General features: G+C 40.8%; 1 protein-coding gene across 2 annotated transcripts in view; it reads left to right on the top strand.

Annotated features, from left to right (window-relative positions):
• The window catches only part of ppp2r5a (protein phosphatase 2, regulatory subunit B', alpha isoform), a 36,847-nt gene extending 21,910 nt beyond the window's left edge, over nucleotides 1-14,937 (top strand). Inside the window, exons 3-13 of one of the 2 annotated variants that reach the window (XM_063902784.1) lie at nucleotides 1,920-2,021; nucleotides 2,137-2,229; nucleotides 6,788-6,918; nucleotides 8,650-8,709; nucleotides 9,169-9,277; nucleotides 9,669-9,722; nucleotides 9,906-9,956; nucleotides 10,045-10,164; nucleotides 10,900-11,027; nucleotides 11,471-11,572; nucleotides 12,457-14,937. In XM_063902784.1, coding sequence (XP_063758854.1) covers nucleotides 1,920-2,021; nucleotides 2,137-2,229; nucleotides 6,788-6,918; nucleotides 8,650-8,709; nucleotides 9,169-9,277; nucleotides 9,669-9,722; nucleotides 9,906-9,956; nucleotides 10,045-10,164; nucleotides 10,900-11,027; nucleotides 11,471-11,572; nucleotides 12,457-12,706 — 1,200 coding nt within the window. In that variant the 3' untranslated portion in view covers nucleotides 12,707-14,937. Of the gene's footprint in view, nucleotides 1-1,919; nucleotides 2,022-2,136; nucleotides 2,230-6,787; nucleotides 6,919-8,649; nucleotides 8,710-9,168; nucleotides 9,279-9,668; nucleotides 9,723-9,905; nucleotides 9,957-10,044; nucleotides 10,165-10,899; nucleotides 11,028-11,470; nucleotides 11,573-12,456 lie in introns of both variants that reach the window. The other variant, XM_063902785.1, reaches the window with a different exon arrangement.
• Nucleotides 14,938-15,173: the final 236 nt, after the last annotated feature.

Raw genomic sequence — 15,173 nt, 5'->3', positions numbered from 1 at the left:
CATCAGCGCCAGACCACGCCCGGTACCATTCCTTACAGAAAATAACAAGATCAGGCATTAATGGTCGAACCAGATCATTTGAATGTCCCAGCAACGATGATAGTGGCCAAGTTCGACCCTTTCTCAGTGTGTCATTCAGTCTTTGGCTACATTTCCTGAACAAATACGGCCTCTCAAACAGCAGATCGAATAAATGAATTCCACTGAATGAAGAGCTGACATTAGGTAGCAGATTTCACAGCCAGGTTAAAGTACATCTAACCCAAAAAAGGTGACCACCACTATGATTTGGTACTGATGGGAGGAAGTTATGACAACAATACTTCTCTCCTCTCTCACGAAAAGGTTGACTTCCACAAGGGTCTCAACTCAAATCTAGCAGAAGGTTAAGGCAGGGCAAGTCTCTTCATATAGCATCTTTCAACACATTACAAAAATGAGAGGGTAGAAAGCAGCAAAAATGCTTTCATTTCTAAATGAAGTGAGTCCTTGTTTTGTTGTGGTTTTTCCTGTCCAGTCTGATCATTTTAAACTGTGAAAAGGGTTTCAAGTAGACAGCTCCGTCTTTTTAAGCCTCATATGGTAAATGAAAATGTAAACCAGTGTTGTAATTTAGTTTATGATGTGAAAATATCAAACGTGAAGGAAAATATGAGAGAAGACATGTTTATAAGGTTGGACAATTCTTTTTGTGATCATTTAATTGTCTGATTTTGTTTGGTTCTTTGCTACATTTTCCAAACTATTCTACTAAACGTTGTGCATTTTAGCAGGCCAGCAGTTCATTCTCATGCTTATTAGTTTCCATGGTTTGTTTTCACCGAGCCTTGCTGTTTCAAGAATTCCTTGCAAGGTTTTTCTGCGGGTTATTTCAGCAAATCAGATTTTGAACTACTGTCAGGTTAGAAAAACCTTCGCCGCCCCTCCCTCCCATTAGTGTCATTTTGATTTTCCAGCTGCCAATATGTAATTTGATGTTGTCTTTATCACTTCAGAATTAGAGTGTGCACCCAGTCACATAATGGCAGCTTTTCCAGCTCCCTACTGCCGTGTGTGTGTCACTCTCCAACTCACCCTTGCTATAAATAACAAGGTGGCAGAGAGGTGGCTGTGACCTGTCTGCAGCCGTTGTCTTCGGCTCAGAATTTTAATGTGTGGTTGCTGCAGATGCAGAATCTGTAATGGTTTTATTTGGTGATGTGCTGCTGCTCCGTTAAATTAAACCTCGCAGTTCACGCCTCCCAAAGTGCATGTTGAACACACTTGTAATCAGTTTGTGCTCTCCCACCTATATTTATTTAATCTCCTACACGCTGCCGCAGCCTCTTATGCCTGCAGGATAAAAAGTGAACAGCGACACTTTCTGTTTGGTTCCCTGCTTCAGGTGAGCCTCTGTAACCTTGTCTGAGGTGTTTGGCGTATAAACAAATGAACTGTAAACAAATGTAGTGTATGGTTTGTCACGCTGCAAGAACACTGTCCTTCTCATTCACACTACTTGACGTACTGTATGTGGTTAAACAAAGAAGGTAAAATCATGGAGGGAAGTTTGCAGCGACCCTCTAATTAAAATAGCAGATTTTTGAATCGCGCTTCAAGTGACGTGGTTTATTATTGTGGGCTCTGAGCTCTGGGAACCAAATAAAACTTCCACTGATATACTTCTCACATAGGTCAAGAGAAGTCACATTTATTTATAGAGACACAAACTTCGAGAAGTCATAGCAACTGTTATAGAAAATAAGGAACCTAGTTATTTCATAAGCCGCTTTCTAATTAATGCCAGATTTGAGCATTTTATATTATCTTAAGTTAAGGCTCACTTATATTCACATCTCTCCTCCCATGCTCCTCCTTTTCTCCTGATTTTATTTATGATGCTTTACTAATGATTTTCTTTGTATCCTCTTTCCCTCCAGATCTGCACCAATATATTCCGCACTCTACCACCAAGCGACAACCCTGATTTTGACCCGGAGGAGGACGAGCCCACTCTAGAGGCTTCCTGGCCTCACGTTCAGGTAAGGACTCTCCATACTCTCCTCGTCTCCCTGTTTAGATTAGCAATGTGCTGTGTTAATATTTACAAGGTGCAATTTCTTTCTATCTTTAAATGTTCTTTCTTTTCTCTTCCAGCTGGTCTATGAGTTTCTCCTACGCTTTCTAGAGAACCCAGACTTCCAGCCCAGCATCGCAAAGCGCCACATTGATCAGAAATTTGTGCTGCAGGTAAGAGTCTCTTTAAAAAAAGAAAGAAACAAAACATTTTACAGGATCATAACGAGGTTCAAGTACCTACTTTATCAAACGGAGTATTATAGTAGTACACATGTTATTCTAAGTAGATCACATTAATATAACACTTTATCAATAGTTTGTGTAATTGCACATGCATCAGTGCAGGTGTGTTTGTTACTAGGAAGATCAAACTCAATAGCAGCAGTAAGACAAGAAGAACAGAGGACAGCAGAACAGACGGCACTCTGTCCTCCTAATTATAACCTGAGAGGAGAATACTGGCTAGCTGTTGAGCTGACCGTGATCTGACAGCATTACGGCTACATCTATTAATTATTTACACACCTCTAAAGCTACAGATTATATACGGAATTCAAATTGTCAGTAAATCAGGAAAAATGGATCTTCAAACGTCTCGTTGTGTCCGATATACAGCCATAAATTCATCCAGATAATGAATTTACCATTGATGAATGATCGGAAAACCGCCCAAAATATTTTAGATCTGCGACCTTTGGCATTTTGTTTTGGAAATACCTGATCGATTAATCACTGCAGCGCTTCACAGCTCACTGTTTACATGGTGGTTCAAATGCCTGGAATGTCTAATGTGGTGAGTAACGGTATTCAGCGGCGTGTTGCAATGTGTTTTGGGACCCTACAGTATGATTGTTTGATGAGTCAGACATTAATAAACTGTAGCTCAGATGCATCCGCCCCGCTCAGTACCCACTGACTGCAGGAATGCTTCCCTTCATGTGAAGCCGCAGAGCACAGCAGCAGCTAACGGGGGGGACCACAGGGCCAGGAATGTTGGCCGGGCCACATCCGAGGTGCCTGGACCGACTTTCCATGATGTGAGTGTGTCGTGGGGGAGCTTTAAATAGCTGGCTGGTGTTTACTCTTCAGGTTGAGAAAAGGAGGACTGGGGTCGGAGCAAAGGGAAGGAGGAGATGGAGGTTAGGGTGGCGCAGGGTAGAAACTGTGGTTAACTTTTCATATTACAGAATGTAGGAGCAGGTCTTCAAATGTCCCTCTGAAATGTTCACAAACATGTCAGTGCTCTCTGATGCAGCACTCTAGCTCTCCCTTAGTGATGTTTGCATGTGCACTCGTCACTTTGCAGGAGGTGTGGTGTATTCATATTTAACATGTGAAGCTACAACCTTTTGCTGCCTGATTCAAAAGGAAAGAAATGTTATGTATATTTAACCTATGACCCTGAGCTTTAGGTTGAATGTTGTAGCTTTAGGGCCGCCACATTAGCCCCATGTACACAAGCTGAGTCCTTTCCGCAACCACATTTTTTTTAAACTTGGAAATCCTTCACTTTTCACCAAAATTAAGGGTAAAAATGTCTTTATTTTTTCCCCATTCCAATATTTACTGCAGATTCTTCCCCCGAACATTTCTCTTAATATAAATTGCGCTTAGAGCCAGAAGGTTCAGCGTTGTGTTTTTGAAGAACATTTTAATTTGTGGTGAGATGAGGTAACAAAGGGAAGTCAGGTGTATCTGAGTTTACCTTACATATTTTAAAGCCTGTGTCTTAATGCACTTCACACCTCAGTTACATCCTAAACTTAGACAAAGCCCGGAGCTCTTTATTGTTATTTGACATGAATGTACTTCTTCAGGTGATTGTGTAGCAGCCCTCGTCCCTGTAGAAATGGGTGTGGAGTAAAACAAACACGCAGCTCGGTGTGAAAACAAACGTTTGGATGTCAACTCTGATTTAGCCTGAGCCTTGTGAAGCTGTGTACCTGTTTTGTGTAATCATGACACTTGTCCTAGAACATCCTGAAGTGGAAAATAATGTTATGCATGGTTGTGTCATATCCTCTTACAAACCGGATCGTCAGTGCTTTTCTACCGGGCTCTGTGGGTAACGGCATATTTTGGTCCTTGAGTACACAGCTTTAAAACTAGCACTGCTTCTGCACCGCTGGATCACGGAGTGCAGGGCACAGCTGCAGCAGGAAACAACCTTCGACATGGGAAAACATCCATGTGGAGCTCAGCGCGGATCGTGTGGTCAGACACGTGGTCAGGGAGTATTTCAGGATGTTTTGTTGTTTTCAGGCATACCCAGTGAAATGCCTCATGGGGGGCTTTGTTCAGTTTAAGCTCCGTTTTGAAAAATAAGTACTTTATGTTATAACGGCTTTTCTTTGGTGGTAGAAAATATATTCTAATGAAACAAAGTGGATCTATTTATTGCCAATTAGGTTAACTCATAGGAGGACTGTCATGGTGTTATTGGTGCCTACATGAACATACAGAAAAAAACCCTACATATTCTTCAGGAAGTACCCTCATCTTACTTTTTCAAAAACATGCTTTTAAATCCGAACCTGATTCAGAACACTGTGTTCGTCTCTGTGATTTTTTTCCCCTCTGTTTATTCTTTTCGTAGATTTGCATTTGTACGAGCATGAATTAAACTCGCTGCCTCAGCTAACAAACACATTTGTTTCTGAACTCGGTCTCTAACTCTGTCCTGCTGTATCCACACTACAGAGTTGATAAGGCACGCAGGTATTCATTTGAAGCAAGCATCTGGTATTCCTTAAGAACATTTAATCAAAAACAAAGTGAAATCATAATAAAGTCCATTTCTTCAGTGATTTTTGTCTCCCAAAGTTTAGCTTGAATCTTCTGTCACACATTCAGGTTAGCTTCATGCAGCGCAGAGGCTTACACGTTACATTGTCCATCAAGCGCCAGATATAGATTTGGCGATAGATTATTATCACCTTTTTTTGTTGCTGCCGTCACGTGATTACTGTCCGTTAGGATTCAATCATATTTGGTAAACAGAGAGGCTTTTACTCAGGGAATTACTCTATTTAATTTTGATAATGACCAGTTTATGTTCCCAGTGGATTAATCTCCTGCAGCCTGAACGGAGAGAGTTTATCATGTATGATTTTCAGGAACTTATTTTGAAAACCATGGAGGAGAATTATAATGATTTGTTCTCTTTCTGAATATTTCTATGAACCCTGTGTAGGCAAGTTTCCTCTGATTGTGCCTCTCTACAGATGGACAGAGCACCCAGCGGAATAATGATCAGTTTTTTTGGACTCACTGGGTTATTTTAGGACATGTTCTGATTCAGGCTCCAGAGAAAACTGAGATCCCAGTGTGCACTACTGTGATTGAATATTGACGCCGCCTCAGGCACACACAGCATTATACTGTGGCAGCTTTCGTTACACAATTAAGTCCGGTCCCATCACAGACTTATTGATCAACTTCAGCTCAACGTCATCTGTTCTGTCTGGTCAGCAAGGATGTCAATTTAACCAAAACAAACATTTGGTCTAGAGAAGCTTTTGCAAAGACCTTGCTCTGAAACGTACAGATAATGATCTCTCTTTAAACAATCTGAGCAGTTCGAATGAGTTAATAATGTTCCCTTAAAATGTACAGTTTGAAAAATAAAGAGTAATACTACTCAGTGGTCACAGTTAGTAGATTTGCTCAAGTACTGTACTCGCTTCCATGTACGTAGGGTGATCATACGCAGAAAGGGCTAACTGGAAGACTTACAACGTGCTGTGTATTTACATTTATCTCCCAGGGTTTGAATGAATGTGCAGAAGAAGAACATGTGTGCAGGATGAACACCTTCTTCCTGGATATGGCAGGTTTAAATATAGACTGTCAGGCCTGTCACCGAGGTGCTGATGGCATGCCTGTAGAAAATAAGTATGATACTGCCAGGCCGGTTTCACCCTGAAAACATTCCCTTTTGAAGTCGGTGCGGTTGGCTTGGCTGCCCTCGACAGTATTGCAATCATGAGTCATCATCATGTTGCTGGAAATAGCTCTTATACGCCAGAGATTTCAAATATATTTACAATACAGAGAGTTCAGACACATGTGTGCTTGTTACATAAGGTGCTTCTAGCTGGTAGGATATGGCTTGATTTTTCACACTTGTTTGCAGAAATGACTTCCTTACACCATGAATGAGTAGAGCTCGGTAGAGAAAGCCTTCGTAGTACGCTGGTCCCCCTTTCTGATCGCCTAGAGGTGGGGGACTCATTTTCAGTTGGTAATTACAGCACCCAGTAATGTTTCAGAATCAATATCAGGGTAACCCCCAGCGTTTCACAGTGAAGGCTGATTAATCCTCGGGGAAAATGGCTCAGCACATCACATGGCAAAGGCCACAACGGCTAGAGGTGCGTCAGTCGCTGGTTCAGCTCAGCAGGTGATTGATCGATCACGTCATGCTTTTACCTCCCAGTAATTAATCAGAGCAGCACGTCATGAAGCCAGAAAACAAACGACGTTTCACAAATCTTTACCCAACCTCTCAACCTTTTTCTACTGACCATAAATGTGTCTTCAAGGAATGTACCATGGTACAGAGCTAAACTATATAAATGTTATTGCCACTCAGTTAAATGCATATCAAAGTATACCTACATCCTGACCCAACATTAAGCAGGGTGGAGACAAAGCAAATCCCCTTCTGATTGAATCAGGAGTGAATACTTGTGTGTCTGTGTGTCTGTGTGTGTCTGTGTCCTTCCAGCTGCTGGAGCTGTTCGACAGCGAGGACCCGAGGGAGAGGGACTTCCTGAAGACCATCCTGCATCGGATCTATGGAAAGTTCCTCGGACTGCGGGCCTTCATCAGGAAGCAGATCAACAACATTTTCTTGCGGTGAGTTTAGACTTCAAGAAGCAAAGACAAAGGAGACGGGAACGTTTGTTGTTCTCTCACACAACGCAGGCGTGTTGACGAGGTCTTTTATGTTTTCATTTCACAATTTCCTTTATTGGGGATGGTAGGTTTAAAAAAAACAAACATGTGTTACCAGTTTTGATATGAAGCCAAACCCCAGACTGCTAAACTGAATTTATCCACTAGGTGTCCCACTTGATTCAGCAGCTTTTCTCTAGCAGAACATAAAGAGCCCATGGAAAAGAGTGTATCCACCCCAGTCAATTTCTCCCACCCATCTGTTGAATTCAATTCCAACATGCTGCCTTAAGCAGGTTGTGGGGCGAGAAAAATGTTCAGGGCGTTTCAGGCTGGATGTGGGACAGTGATCTGAAGTTATTAGCAATCTCTGGTGTGGGGATTCAACATAAAAAAATAAGAAGTGTGGCTGTTTATTTTCCGCAGTTTATTTTGTCCTTAACATTACCATCTCTCCCCCCAAAAATGAACCTTATAGTAAACAAAAAGGTGCTTCTCCCCTCTCCCACCTCCACTGAAATGAGATCTCCTTAAGATGAAGAAGATTCAACTTTATTGTCATTGCACAGAGTACAAGTACTAGGACAACGAAATGCGGTCTCTGCATTTGACCCATCCTAGTGTTAGGAGCAGTGGGCTGCCATTATGTACGGCGCCCGGGGAGCAGTGTAGGTAACCAGTGTCTTGCTCAGGGACACCACGGTGGCACTTGGTCTTTCAGGGACTTGAACTGGTGACCTTCCAGTTCCCAGGCCAACCCCCTATGGACTTTGCCACCACCGCCCTAACGGCTTACACTCAGCAGTAAATTGTGTCCATCAGTGTTCAAATGTAGGCATATTGCGTTTTAATAATGGGGAACAAGTTGGATTTATATACGCAGTGGCTTCGTTGAGGCAGGTTACTGATTTATTTTGCCAAAACGTGTCTTTGGAAGAAATGCAAGTTTAGTTGGTTTGCATTCAATCAAACAAGTTAAAGCTTGGGGTCCTGACTGACCTGGGAAAACTAAATGAAACCTATCCTTATGTCTACATGTTATGATATTTTGTAGGAACAGACAGACTCATCCCACCTCCTATAACCTGAGGAGATGGAGGCATCACATACTCTCCGCTGCTCTGTTGACACTTTACGGCTCCTGTTGCTGTGTGACAATGGGCTTTACATGATTGAAACAGAGGGGGGGGGGGGGCACTTGATGTCGTTTCCAACAGGCAAGGTGACTAAACGGGAGCACCCACTTTGACCATCTGCCGTGAGAATAAAAATAGTGCCACAGTTGTCAGGCTCCGTCTGTAGATACCGCGGCTGCCGAGCGAGAGAGACGTTAGCAAACAGGAGAGACGAACCGTGGCCGGATCGTTCAGTTACATAAGAGCAGCTAAATATACTTATTTCACTCAAGTCAGTCTGTCAGATATTTACACAGGACTTCTTATCGAATAAAGAACTTTAAGGCTTTTATCAAGGACATAAAACTGTTTTCTATCAGCTCTACACTCATTTAATCCCAACTGCAGGTAGATTAACAGCTACTTCTTAGGCACAAATCACAGTGAACTTCATAAAAAGGTATAATATAAACATGTTGTTGTAATAATCATTGGATAATAGGAGCAGCCTGATCCCTTGTTTTGTTCAGCATGCTCTGTTTGGTTCATGTGTTTTCTTTTTCTTATTTGTGTGCAGATTCATCTATGAAACGGAGCACTTCAACGGAGTTGCTGAGCTGCTAGAAATCCTGGGGAGGTTTGTAATAATGTCCTTTCATTAATATCCATGAATGTCTTCTAGATTTAAATGAAGAGCATGTAAACGCAACCTCCTTACATATCCAGCAGTCGAGTCAAGGTGATTTAAAAAAGCACATTTAGAATTGAAAAACTGAACCCAAAGGGATTTCCAAAGAAACTGATAAAAAGAACGATGCAAGTAGGTCAAAACATGAAGATATCACAGATAGTAAAGACATTTGGTTGTGAATTATTGGATGCATTTAAAGATAAAATTGAGTAATTTCGGACAGTTTATATGTTTGGTAACACTGACATGTTAGAAAACTAGACTGAAGAAAAGCTGGATTGGTAAAACTGTAATCACCTAAACTTGGTCTCCATCCTGTCCCAGCAGGGAGTCCCGGTGGTGCTTAGTGTTTGTGTTCGTGCTCGTAATCTATCTAACAGCGTGCTTCTGTTTTTCTGTTTGTAGTATCATCAACGGGTTTGCGTTGCCTCTGAAGGCTGAGCACAAGCAGTTCCTCATGAAGGTGCTCATCCCGTTACACACGGCTAAAGCACTGGCCCTTTTCCATGCGCAGGTAGGAGAAACTCTCTTTAACATTATTTGTATTATTTTTATATAACTTGCATTAATTTTGGCTGCATATAGTCAAACATGTGTAATGTATCTCAAATTCAAAGCTGTTATGGGGTGTCTCAGAAATGAAGCACCGTCATGATGATTATTTGTACTATAGCACCTCCTGGTGGCTTGAAAGTGAACATGCACTGATTTAGTGATTAATACTGAGGTTCAGTGTATTTAAATATGTTTAAAGTCAGCACAGTAGGCATCTAAAATAATAGTAACATATATCCTAGGTTTAAATACATAATATCTATTTTTAGAGGATGCTCTGTACAGTGTTTCTCTGACGCCTGTTTTGTGAACAGTGTGTACTTTTACTCTTTTTCTCGTGTGTCCCTCAGCTGGCCTACTGTGTGGTCCAGTTCCTGGAGAAAGATCCTACACTCACTGAACCGGTACTTATTTTTAGCATTCCTCCCACTCAAAGCACAAAGCCCCGAGCACTAAATATGTCTACACTGCAGAGAGATGTGTAAAGGGTGCCAGCAGCAACCCACTCTAACAGACTGTGCGAGGTGGTTTTATTTATAAATCAGGGAGAAGCTCTCACAAAATTACCTGCTGTCTCCTCTGTGCAGGTGATCCGCGGGCTGCTGAAGTTCTGGCCTAAAACCTGCAGCCAGAAAGAGGTATTCTGCACGCCATTAACTCACACTTATCACAGTCTTAATCCACATCTTTGTTTTCCCTAATGTTCTGCATGTCGTATCGTATTAGGTGATGTTTCTGGGGGAAATCGAGGAGATTCTGGATGTCATTGAGCCGACCCAATTCAAGAAAATCCAGGAGCCGTTATTCAAACAGATCTCTAAATGTGTGGCCAATCCACACTTTCAGGTACATCTATTTCTCAAACAAAAACATACCTACAGTTTGTTTAAAGTCACAGTCTTTTCTATTATTTACTGAATAATCCTGGAATTTCATATTTCGTATACACCTTGAAACACATTTTTCATTCATTTTCTTGCCTAGAAGTATAAATCAGCAGAATGGCTGAAATAAATAAATACAAATGACTTGCTTAATTATTAAGGATTCAGTCCTTTTGTGCTTTTTGGTGTCTTCCCTTTCCTGTAGTGTGTTATTTAGATTGTTGTGCATGTACATAGTCTGCAAAGTCTAAAATCCCAAAGTTCCCTCCAGGAAGGAGATTCTGTCTCTCTCATATTCAAGAAACTCTTGAGAGTGTGAAAGGTTTTATTTAATCACTATGCTCTCCAGGTTAGGAGTTCGCTTAACATTGAATAATTTAAGTAATATAAACAATAAAATATGTTGGTATTTGAAATGAAACAATGGATTCATATATGTTCTTTTATCTGTAGCATCACTGATGAGACGTAAAGCTAGCTAGCATTAAGTTATCCAGATGTAAACAATAAATCTACGTTTATCAAAGATGTTCATTGCGGTGGAAATAAAGGGATTTTATAAACTTTACATGTTCTAAATACATCTGTAGTATTGCTTGAAGAGTCGTCTGGGTTCAGTTAGTGCTTGAATTTCCCTCTTAAGAAGCTGTACGGTCCCTCCGTTTGAAGTATTTTGAAACACTTTTTGTCTTGGCAGGTAGCGGAGCGGGCGCTGTACTTCTGGAACAACGAGTACATCCTCAGCCTCATCGAGGAGAACATCGACAAAGTTCTTCCCATCATGTTCGGTAGCCTGTACAGAATCTCCAAAGAGCACTGGAACCCGTGAGTGGTCCTTCACTCCAGCCGTTAAGCAGGCATCCACACACTAACACATGCTAATGGATTACCATGGTAACACTAGTGTATTCACGTAGTGTCCGTCGTTAAGAAAGCCTGACCATTTATGCAGAAAGTCTGAGCTATCTGAGGTATACTACTACTCAACAGCGTCCTGCTCGGCCATGAAAGTTATATGTGTGATTCCTTTAAAGAGGTCTCATTTTAGTCTGAGACATTTACAAAGCAAAGCTAGTGTGAAATCAAATCTGAAAATCTACTAGAACAATTTTGAGGAGAATCACGCAACAGTTCACAAACATGTTACAGTTTAGTGTGATGTGAATATACTGATGATAATGTTGATTATTGCATTAAAAAGTAACATTTTCTTAGCCGTTCAATGACCACAGTGTTGTTTCTCACGGAGCGTTTCTGCTGTGCTGCAGGACAATCGTTGCTCTGGTCTACAACGTGCTGAAGACGCTGATGGAGATGAACTGCACGCTGTTTGACGAGTTGACCTCCTCTTATAAAGCAGACAGGCAACGGTAGGTAACACATCTACCGAGGGTAAATTAGTTTGAACACCTTTTTTTGTCACACTGTCTGACACCTGGGGCAGCCAATTTCCGTGAATTGTTCCTTATGCCGCAAGAAATATGAACTTTTCTCTCTGGAAGAAGTAAGTGCACCATCTTAGGAAAGTCCCGCTGGTTAAGGGGAATTCAATAATTGGCGCAGCAAGTGTCTGGACACTTTGTAAATTTAGATTTTAGACACAAATGTACTCATCGTTATCGCAGCTAGCTACAGTGAATTTACACCGAGCCTCTCACTTTTCTTTCTTCCTCAAAAATATGTCTGCAATGAATGTGATAGACTTGTTTTCATCAGAGCAATTTGTTGTGGGTTTGGTTTCCACATGATTCAGATTATTTCAACCTGAGCTCCAAAAATGTTCCTGAGGTTTATAAGCAGAGGGCTTATTTGTTCAGAAGGCACCAAGTTTTTGTTTGTTTTTCTAGTTGTTGGTGTCTTGCAGTTTGGTTATTAGCACAGACTTCTTGGTTTGGCATTTGGCACTCTTATGTGATGACCATAGAAATGAATCAAAGGTTTTAGAGTTCTGATTTTTTTACCATTACCTCTGTATATCTGCTGTATACTCTTTAAAAGAGCTCACACTGGATCCCGGTATTGGTCACAAAAATATGAACAGCCGAACCAAAATCATTGGATACAAACAATACATCAGAACACCAAGGCTTGCTGTGTGGTCACAGCTATAAAAGCCTCTGGTCTGCAGCGACCGGGAGATGCCATGTGTGAAAAAGATGCTGCAACCTTTTTATAAGGCTACTTGATTGCATCGGAAACAGGGCAAACTACTGATCTGATGGATGGAAATAATAATGTCTATTTCTCTTTCCAGGGAGAAGAAGAAGGAGCAGGAGAGGGACGAGCTGTGGAAGAAGCTGGACGAGTTGAGGCTCAGCAGCGCCCAGAACAACAGCCACGGGCTCCCGAGTGTCCAGAACAACAACAACAACAACAACAACAACAACAATAGTAATAATAATGACACCCAGGACAAGAGCGCGGAGGCTGCTGCCGTCACCTCAGAAAACAAAGATCCTGACGACAGTGTGGCGGCCATTGAGAGCAGCCCATGTGCCAAATGACACCGGATGTTAGTTTTTTATTAACGGTTTGACATCGTGTTCAGGACTGTCAGGAGAGGATTAACGGAGACAGAAAAAAAACACAAATTACACCTCAACAGTATATTAAATCAACTTAGAGTGACTTAGAAATGCCAGCATTTCCTTGGCAGAAAAAAAAAGTATATATATTTCAACTTAAGACTATTTTTGGATGTTACAGTGTGGCTGCAGTATCTTGTTTATTCGTCTGATCAAAGATTTATCCTTTCACATTTAGTTTGTTAACTGAAAATGATTTTTTTTTTTGTTTATATTCGTTGTATGATACATGGGAGGGGAGAAAATAATAATGACTTGAATTTAATGTTTCCGATTGTGCTGCACTTAGACAAGCTGAATAGCTATTTAAAGATGTCTATTTTTTAATGTGCTTTTCCTTGTTGCTGCCAACACTTTGGGTGCAAACCTTAAGGAAGAAGGGAACTCGGACTTTGGGAGTATTCGGGGTAGATGGGACCAGATCCATAATTAAACATTAAGTGTCCATTGATGTATTGAAAAGTGTAGTTCCCACAAGAAGCTACAGGACCGTTATCTCACGTTAGAGATAGTAAGGGGAGGTGCATGGCCAAAAAGAAGATAAATCTTGATGAATTATAATCCCAGATATGGATTGATATCTCTGTAAGTGACTCTAGTTGAGACTGAAATTAAAACTTGTTCTCAATTAGGGTAGATGTCATATTTGTGAGATTATTTTTGTGTTTCAGGTGTTTGTAACTGTTCGTTTAGCTGGGTGAAGCTAATAGATGTCACACAACACCTGCATTTATAAAATCACACTAAAGTATTGAAACAGGACTTTCAAAGAGTTAAATGTTTTTCAGCCAAACCACAATTAAGTACATGTTTCAACATTTTGAGAAAAGCCTTATTGGCTTTTTTTTATTGCTGAGAGTTAGTTAGAAGCTTAATACCACTCTCTCATTTGTAGTGTAAATAAGATGCTGCAGTTGGTTAGCTTAGCTTAGCATAAAGACTGGAAATGGAGGGAAACAGCTAGCCTGGCTCTTTTGAAAGCCTTACTCAGACCTACTGCAAACACACATTCCTGATGGTTTATCTCGCAATCGTTGTGACCAAAGAATAAATATATTCTACTTTATGTTCCAGAAATGTATAATCAAGTCTGTATTACAAGCATGGTTAGTATATTTCCAACTGGACTTCCCTCAAGCATATTTCATTGTCTTACCTGTAAATGTAAAGCAACGCGTACAATCATCAATGCAGGGGATGTATCAACCTATTCCGAAATTGTTGTTTTAACACCTAGCTGTTGGTGTTGCGTAAACAAACAAATCAAACGGGTTCTTTACTAAAGAAATAAGATGGTTTCCATTTGTTTCCCGCATCTATGCTAAGCTAGGCTAACTGGCGGCAGCTTCAAGTTCATAGAGACGTGACTTATTGATCTTCTTATCATACTCTTCCCAAAAAGCAAATTAAGAAATAGAAACATATGAGACCTAAAGTACTATTTTTCCTAGGGTATTGACGAGGCAAATATTTTCTAACGTTTCATTTTGCAGATGAATTATGATGGGTTGCAGGATGTGCTGGAGTGTATATTAGTTGAGTGTGTTAGGTTGGAGGCTACTTAAAGGGAAATGCCACTCGATTTAAGATTTTTCTGTACAGTATATATTGTTTCCGTGGTCTACGAAAGTGCAGTCTTAGGAACATAAATGGTTATCTGTCAAAGCCGAGAAGACTTAGAGTTGTCTTACCACTTATCTGGCATTTCACACAATGCACAAGAAGCTGAGTTTTTATATCCAGACTCATTATGAAGTAGTGATATCAAGAAACACCAGAAAATCCGAGTAATCTTTACCATCAATGCCTGTTCACTCCCTGCATCTCCAGACTTTATAACCTCACATTTGCTTTTAGTGTCGGTCGTCGGGAGTTTGATGAATGTGTTCATGGACTTAATCTGACTGCCGTAGATCATAGGAACAACTTGTGACTTCTTTTTAAATTGAATGGTGTTCCTGCTGAACCCCGAGTGTCTGCTCTCTTACTTCTGAGTTTTTAGGTCCAGTCTTTTCTGATGCCTTTCTGTCAGTACAGCATTCCAACCTCTGTGACGTTAAAAAAAAACTGCGTGGGGAACCTGTTTTGTAATCGCAGATCTTATTTAGGTTTCACCATCAAATAAAGTCTACTCTATCTTTCTACTCAAAGCATCAACAAGCAGTGTGTTTTTTCCTTATCTCTTTCTCACTAGTGTCGGGGTGTAGTACATCACGGAGCCCAACAGAGGGGGACATTTTGTCATCAGCATTGACCAAATCTGTGCCTAAATAATTCAATTGAATAATGTGTACCTTTTTTTATTTATTTAATCACGTTATCATTGAAATCCACATATTTTCTGTAAACAGACTTGAGTACAGCAGAAGAAAAAACCAAACACAGG

The sequence above is a fragment of the Eleginops maclovinus genome, chromosome 15, assembly GCF_036324505.1.
Source record: "Eleginops maclovinus isolate JMC-PN-2008 ecotype Puerto Natales chromosome 15, JC_Emac_rtc_rv5, whole genome shotgun sequence".
NCBI classification, from domain to species: Eukaryota; Metazoa; Chordata; class Actinopteri; order Perciformes; family Eleginopidae; genus Eleginops; species Eleginops maclovinus.
The sequence above is the reverse complement of the archived record's forward strand: the minus strand, read 5'-3'. Positions and strand labels throughout refer to the sequence as shown.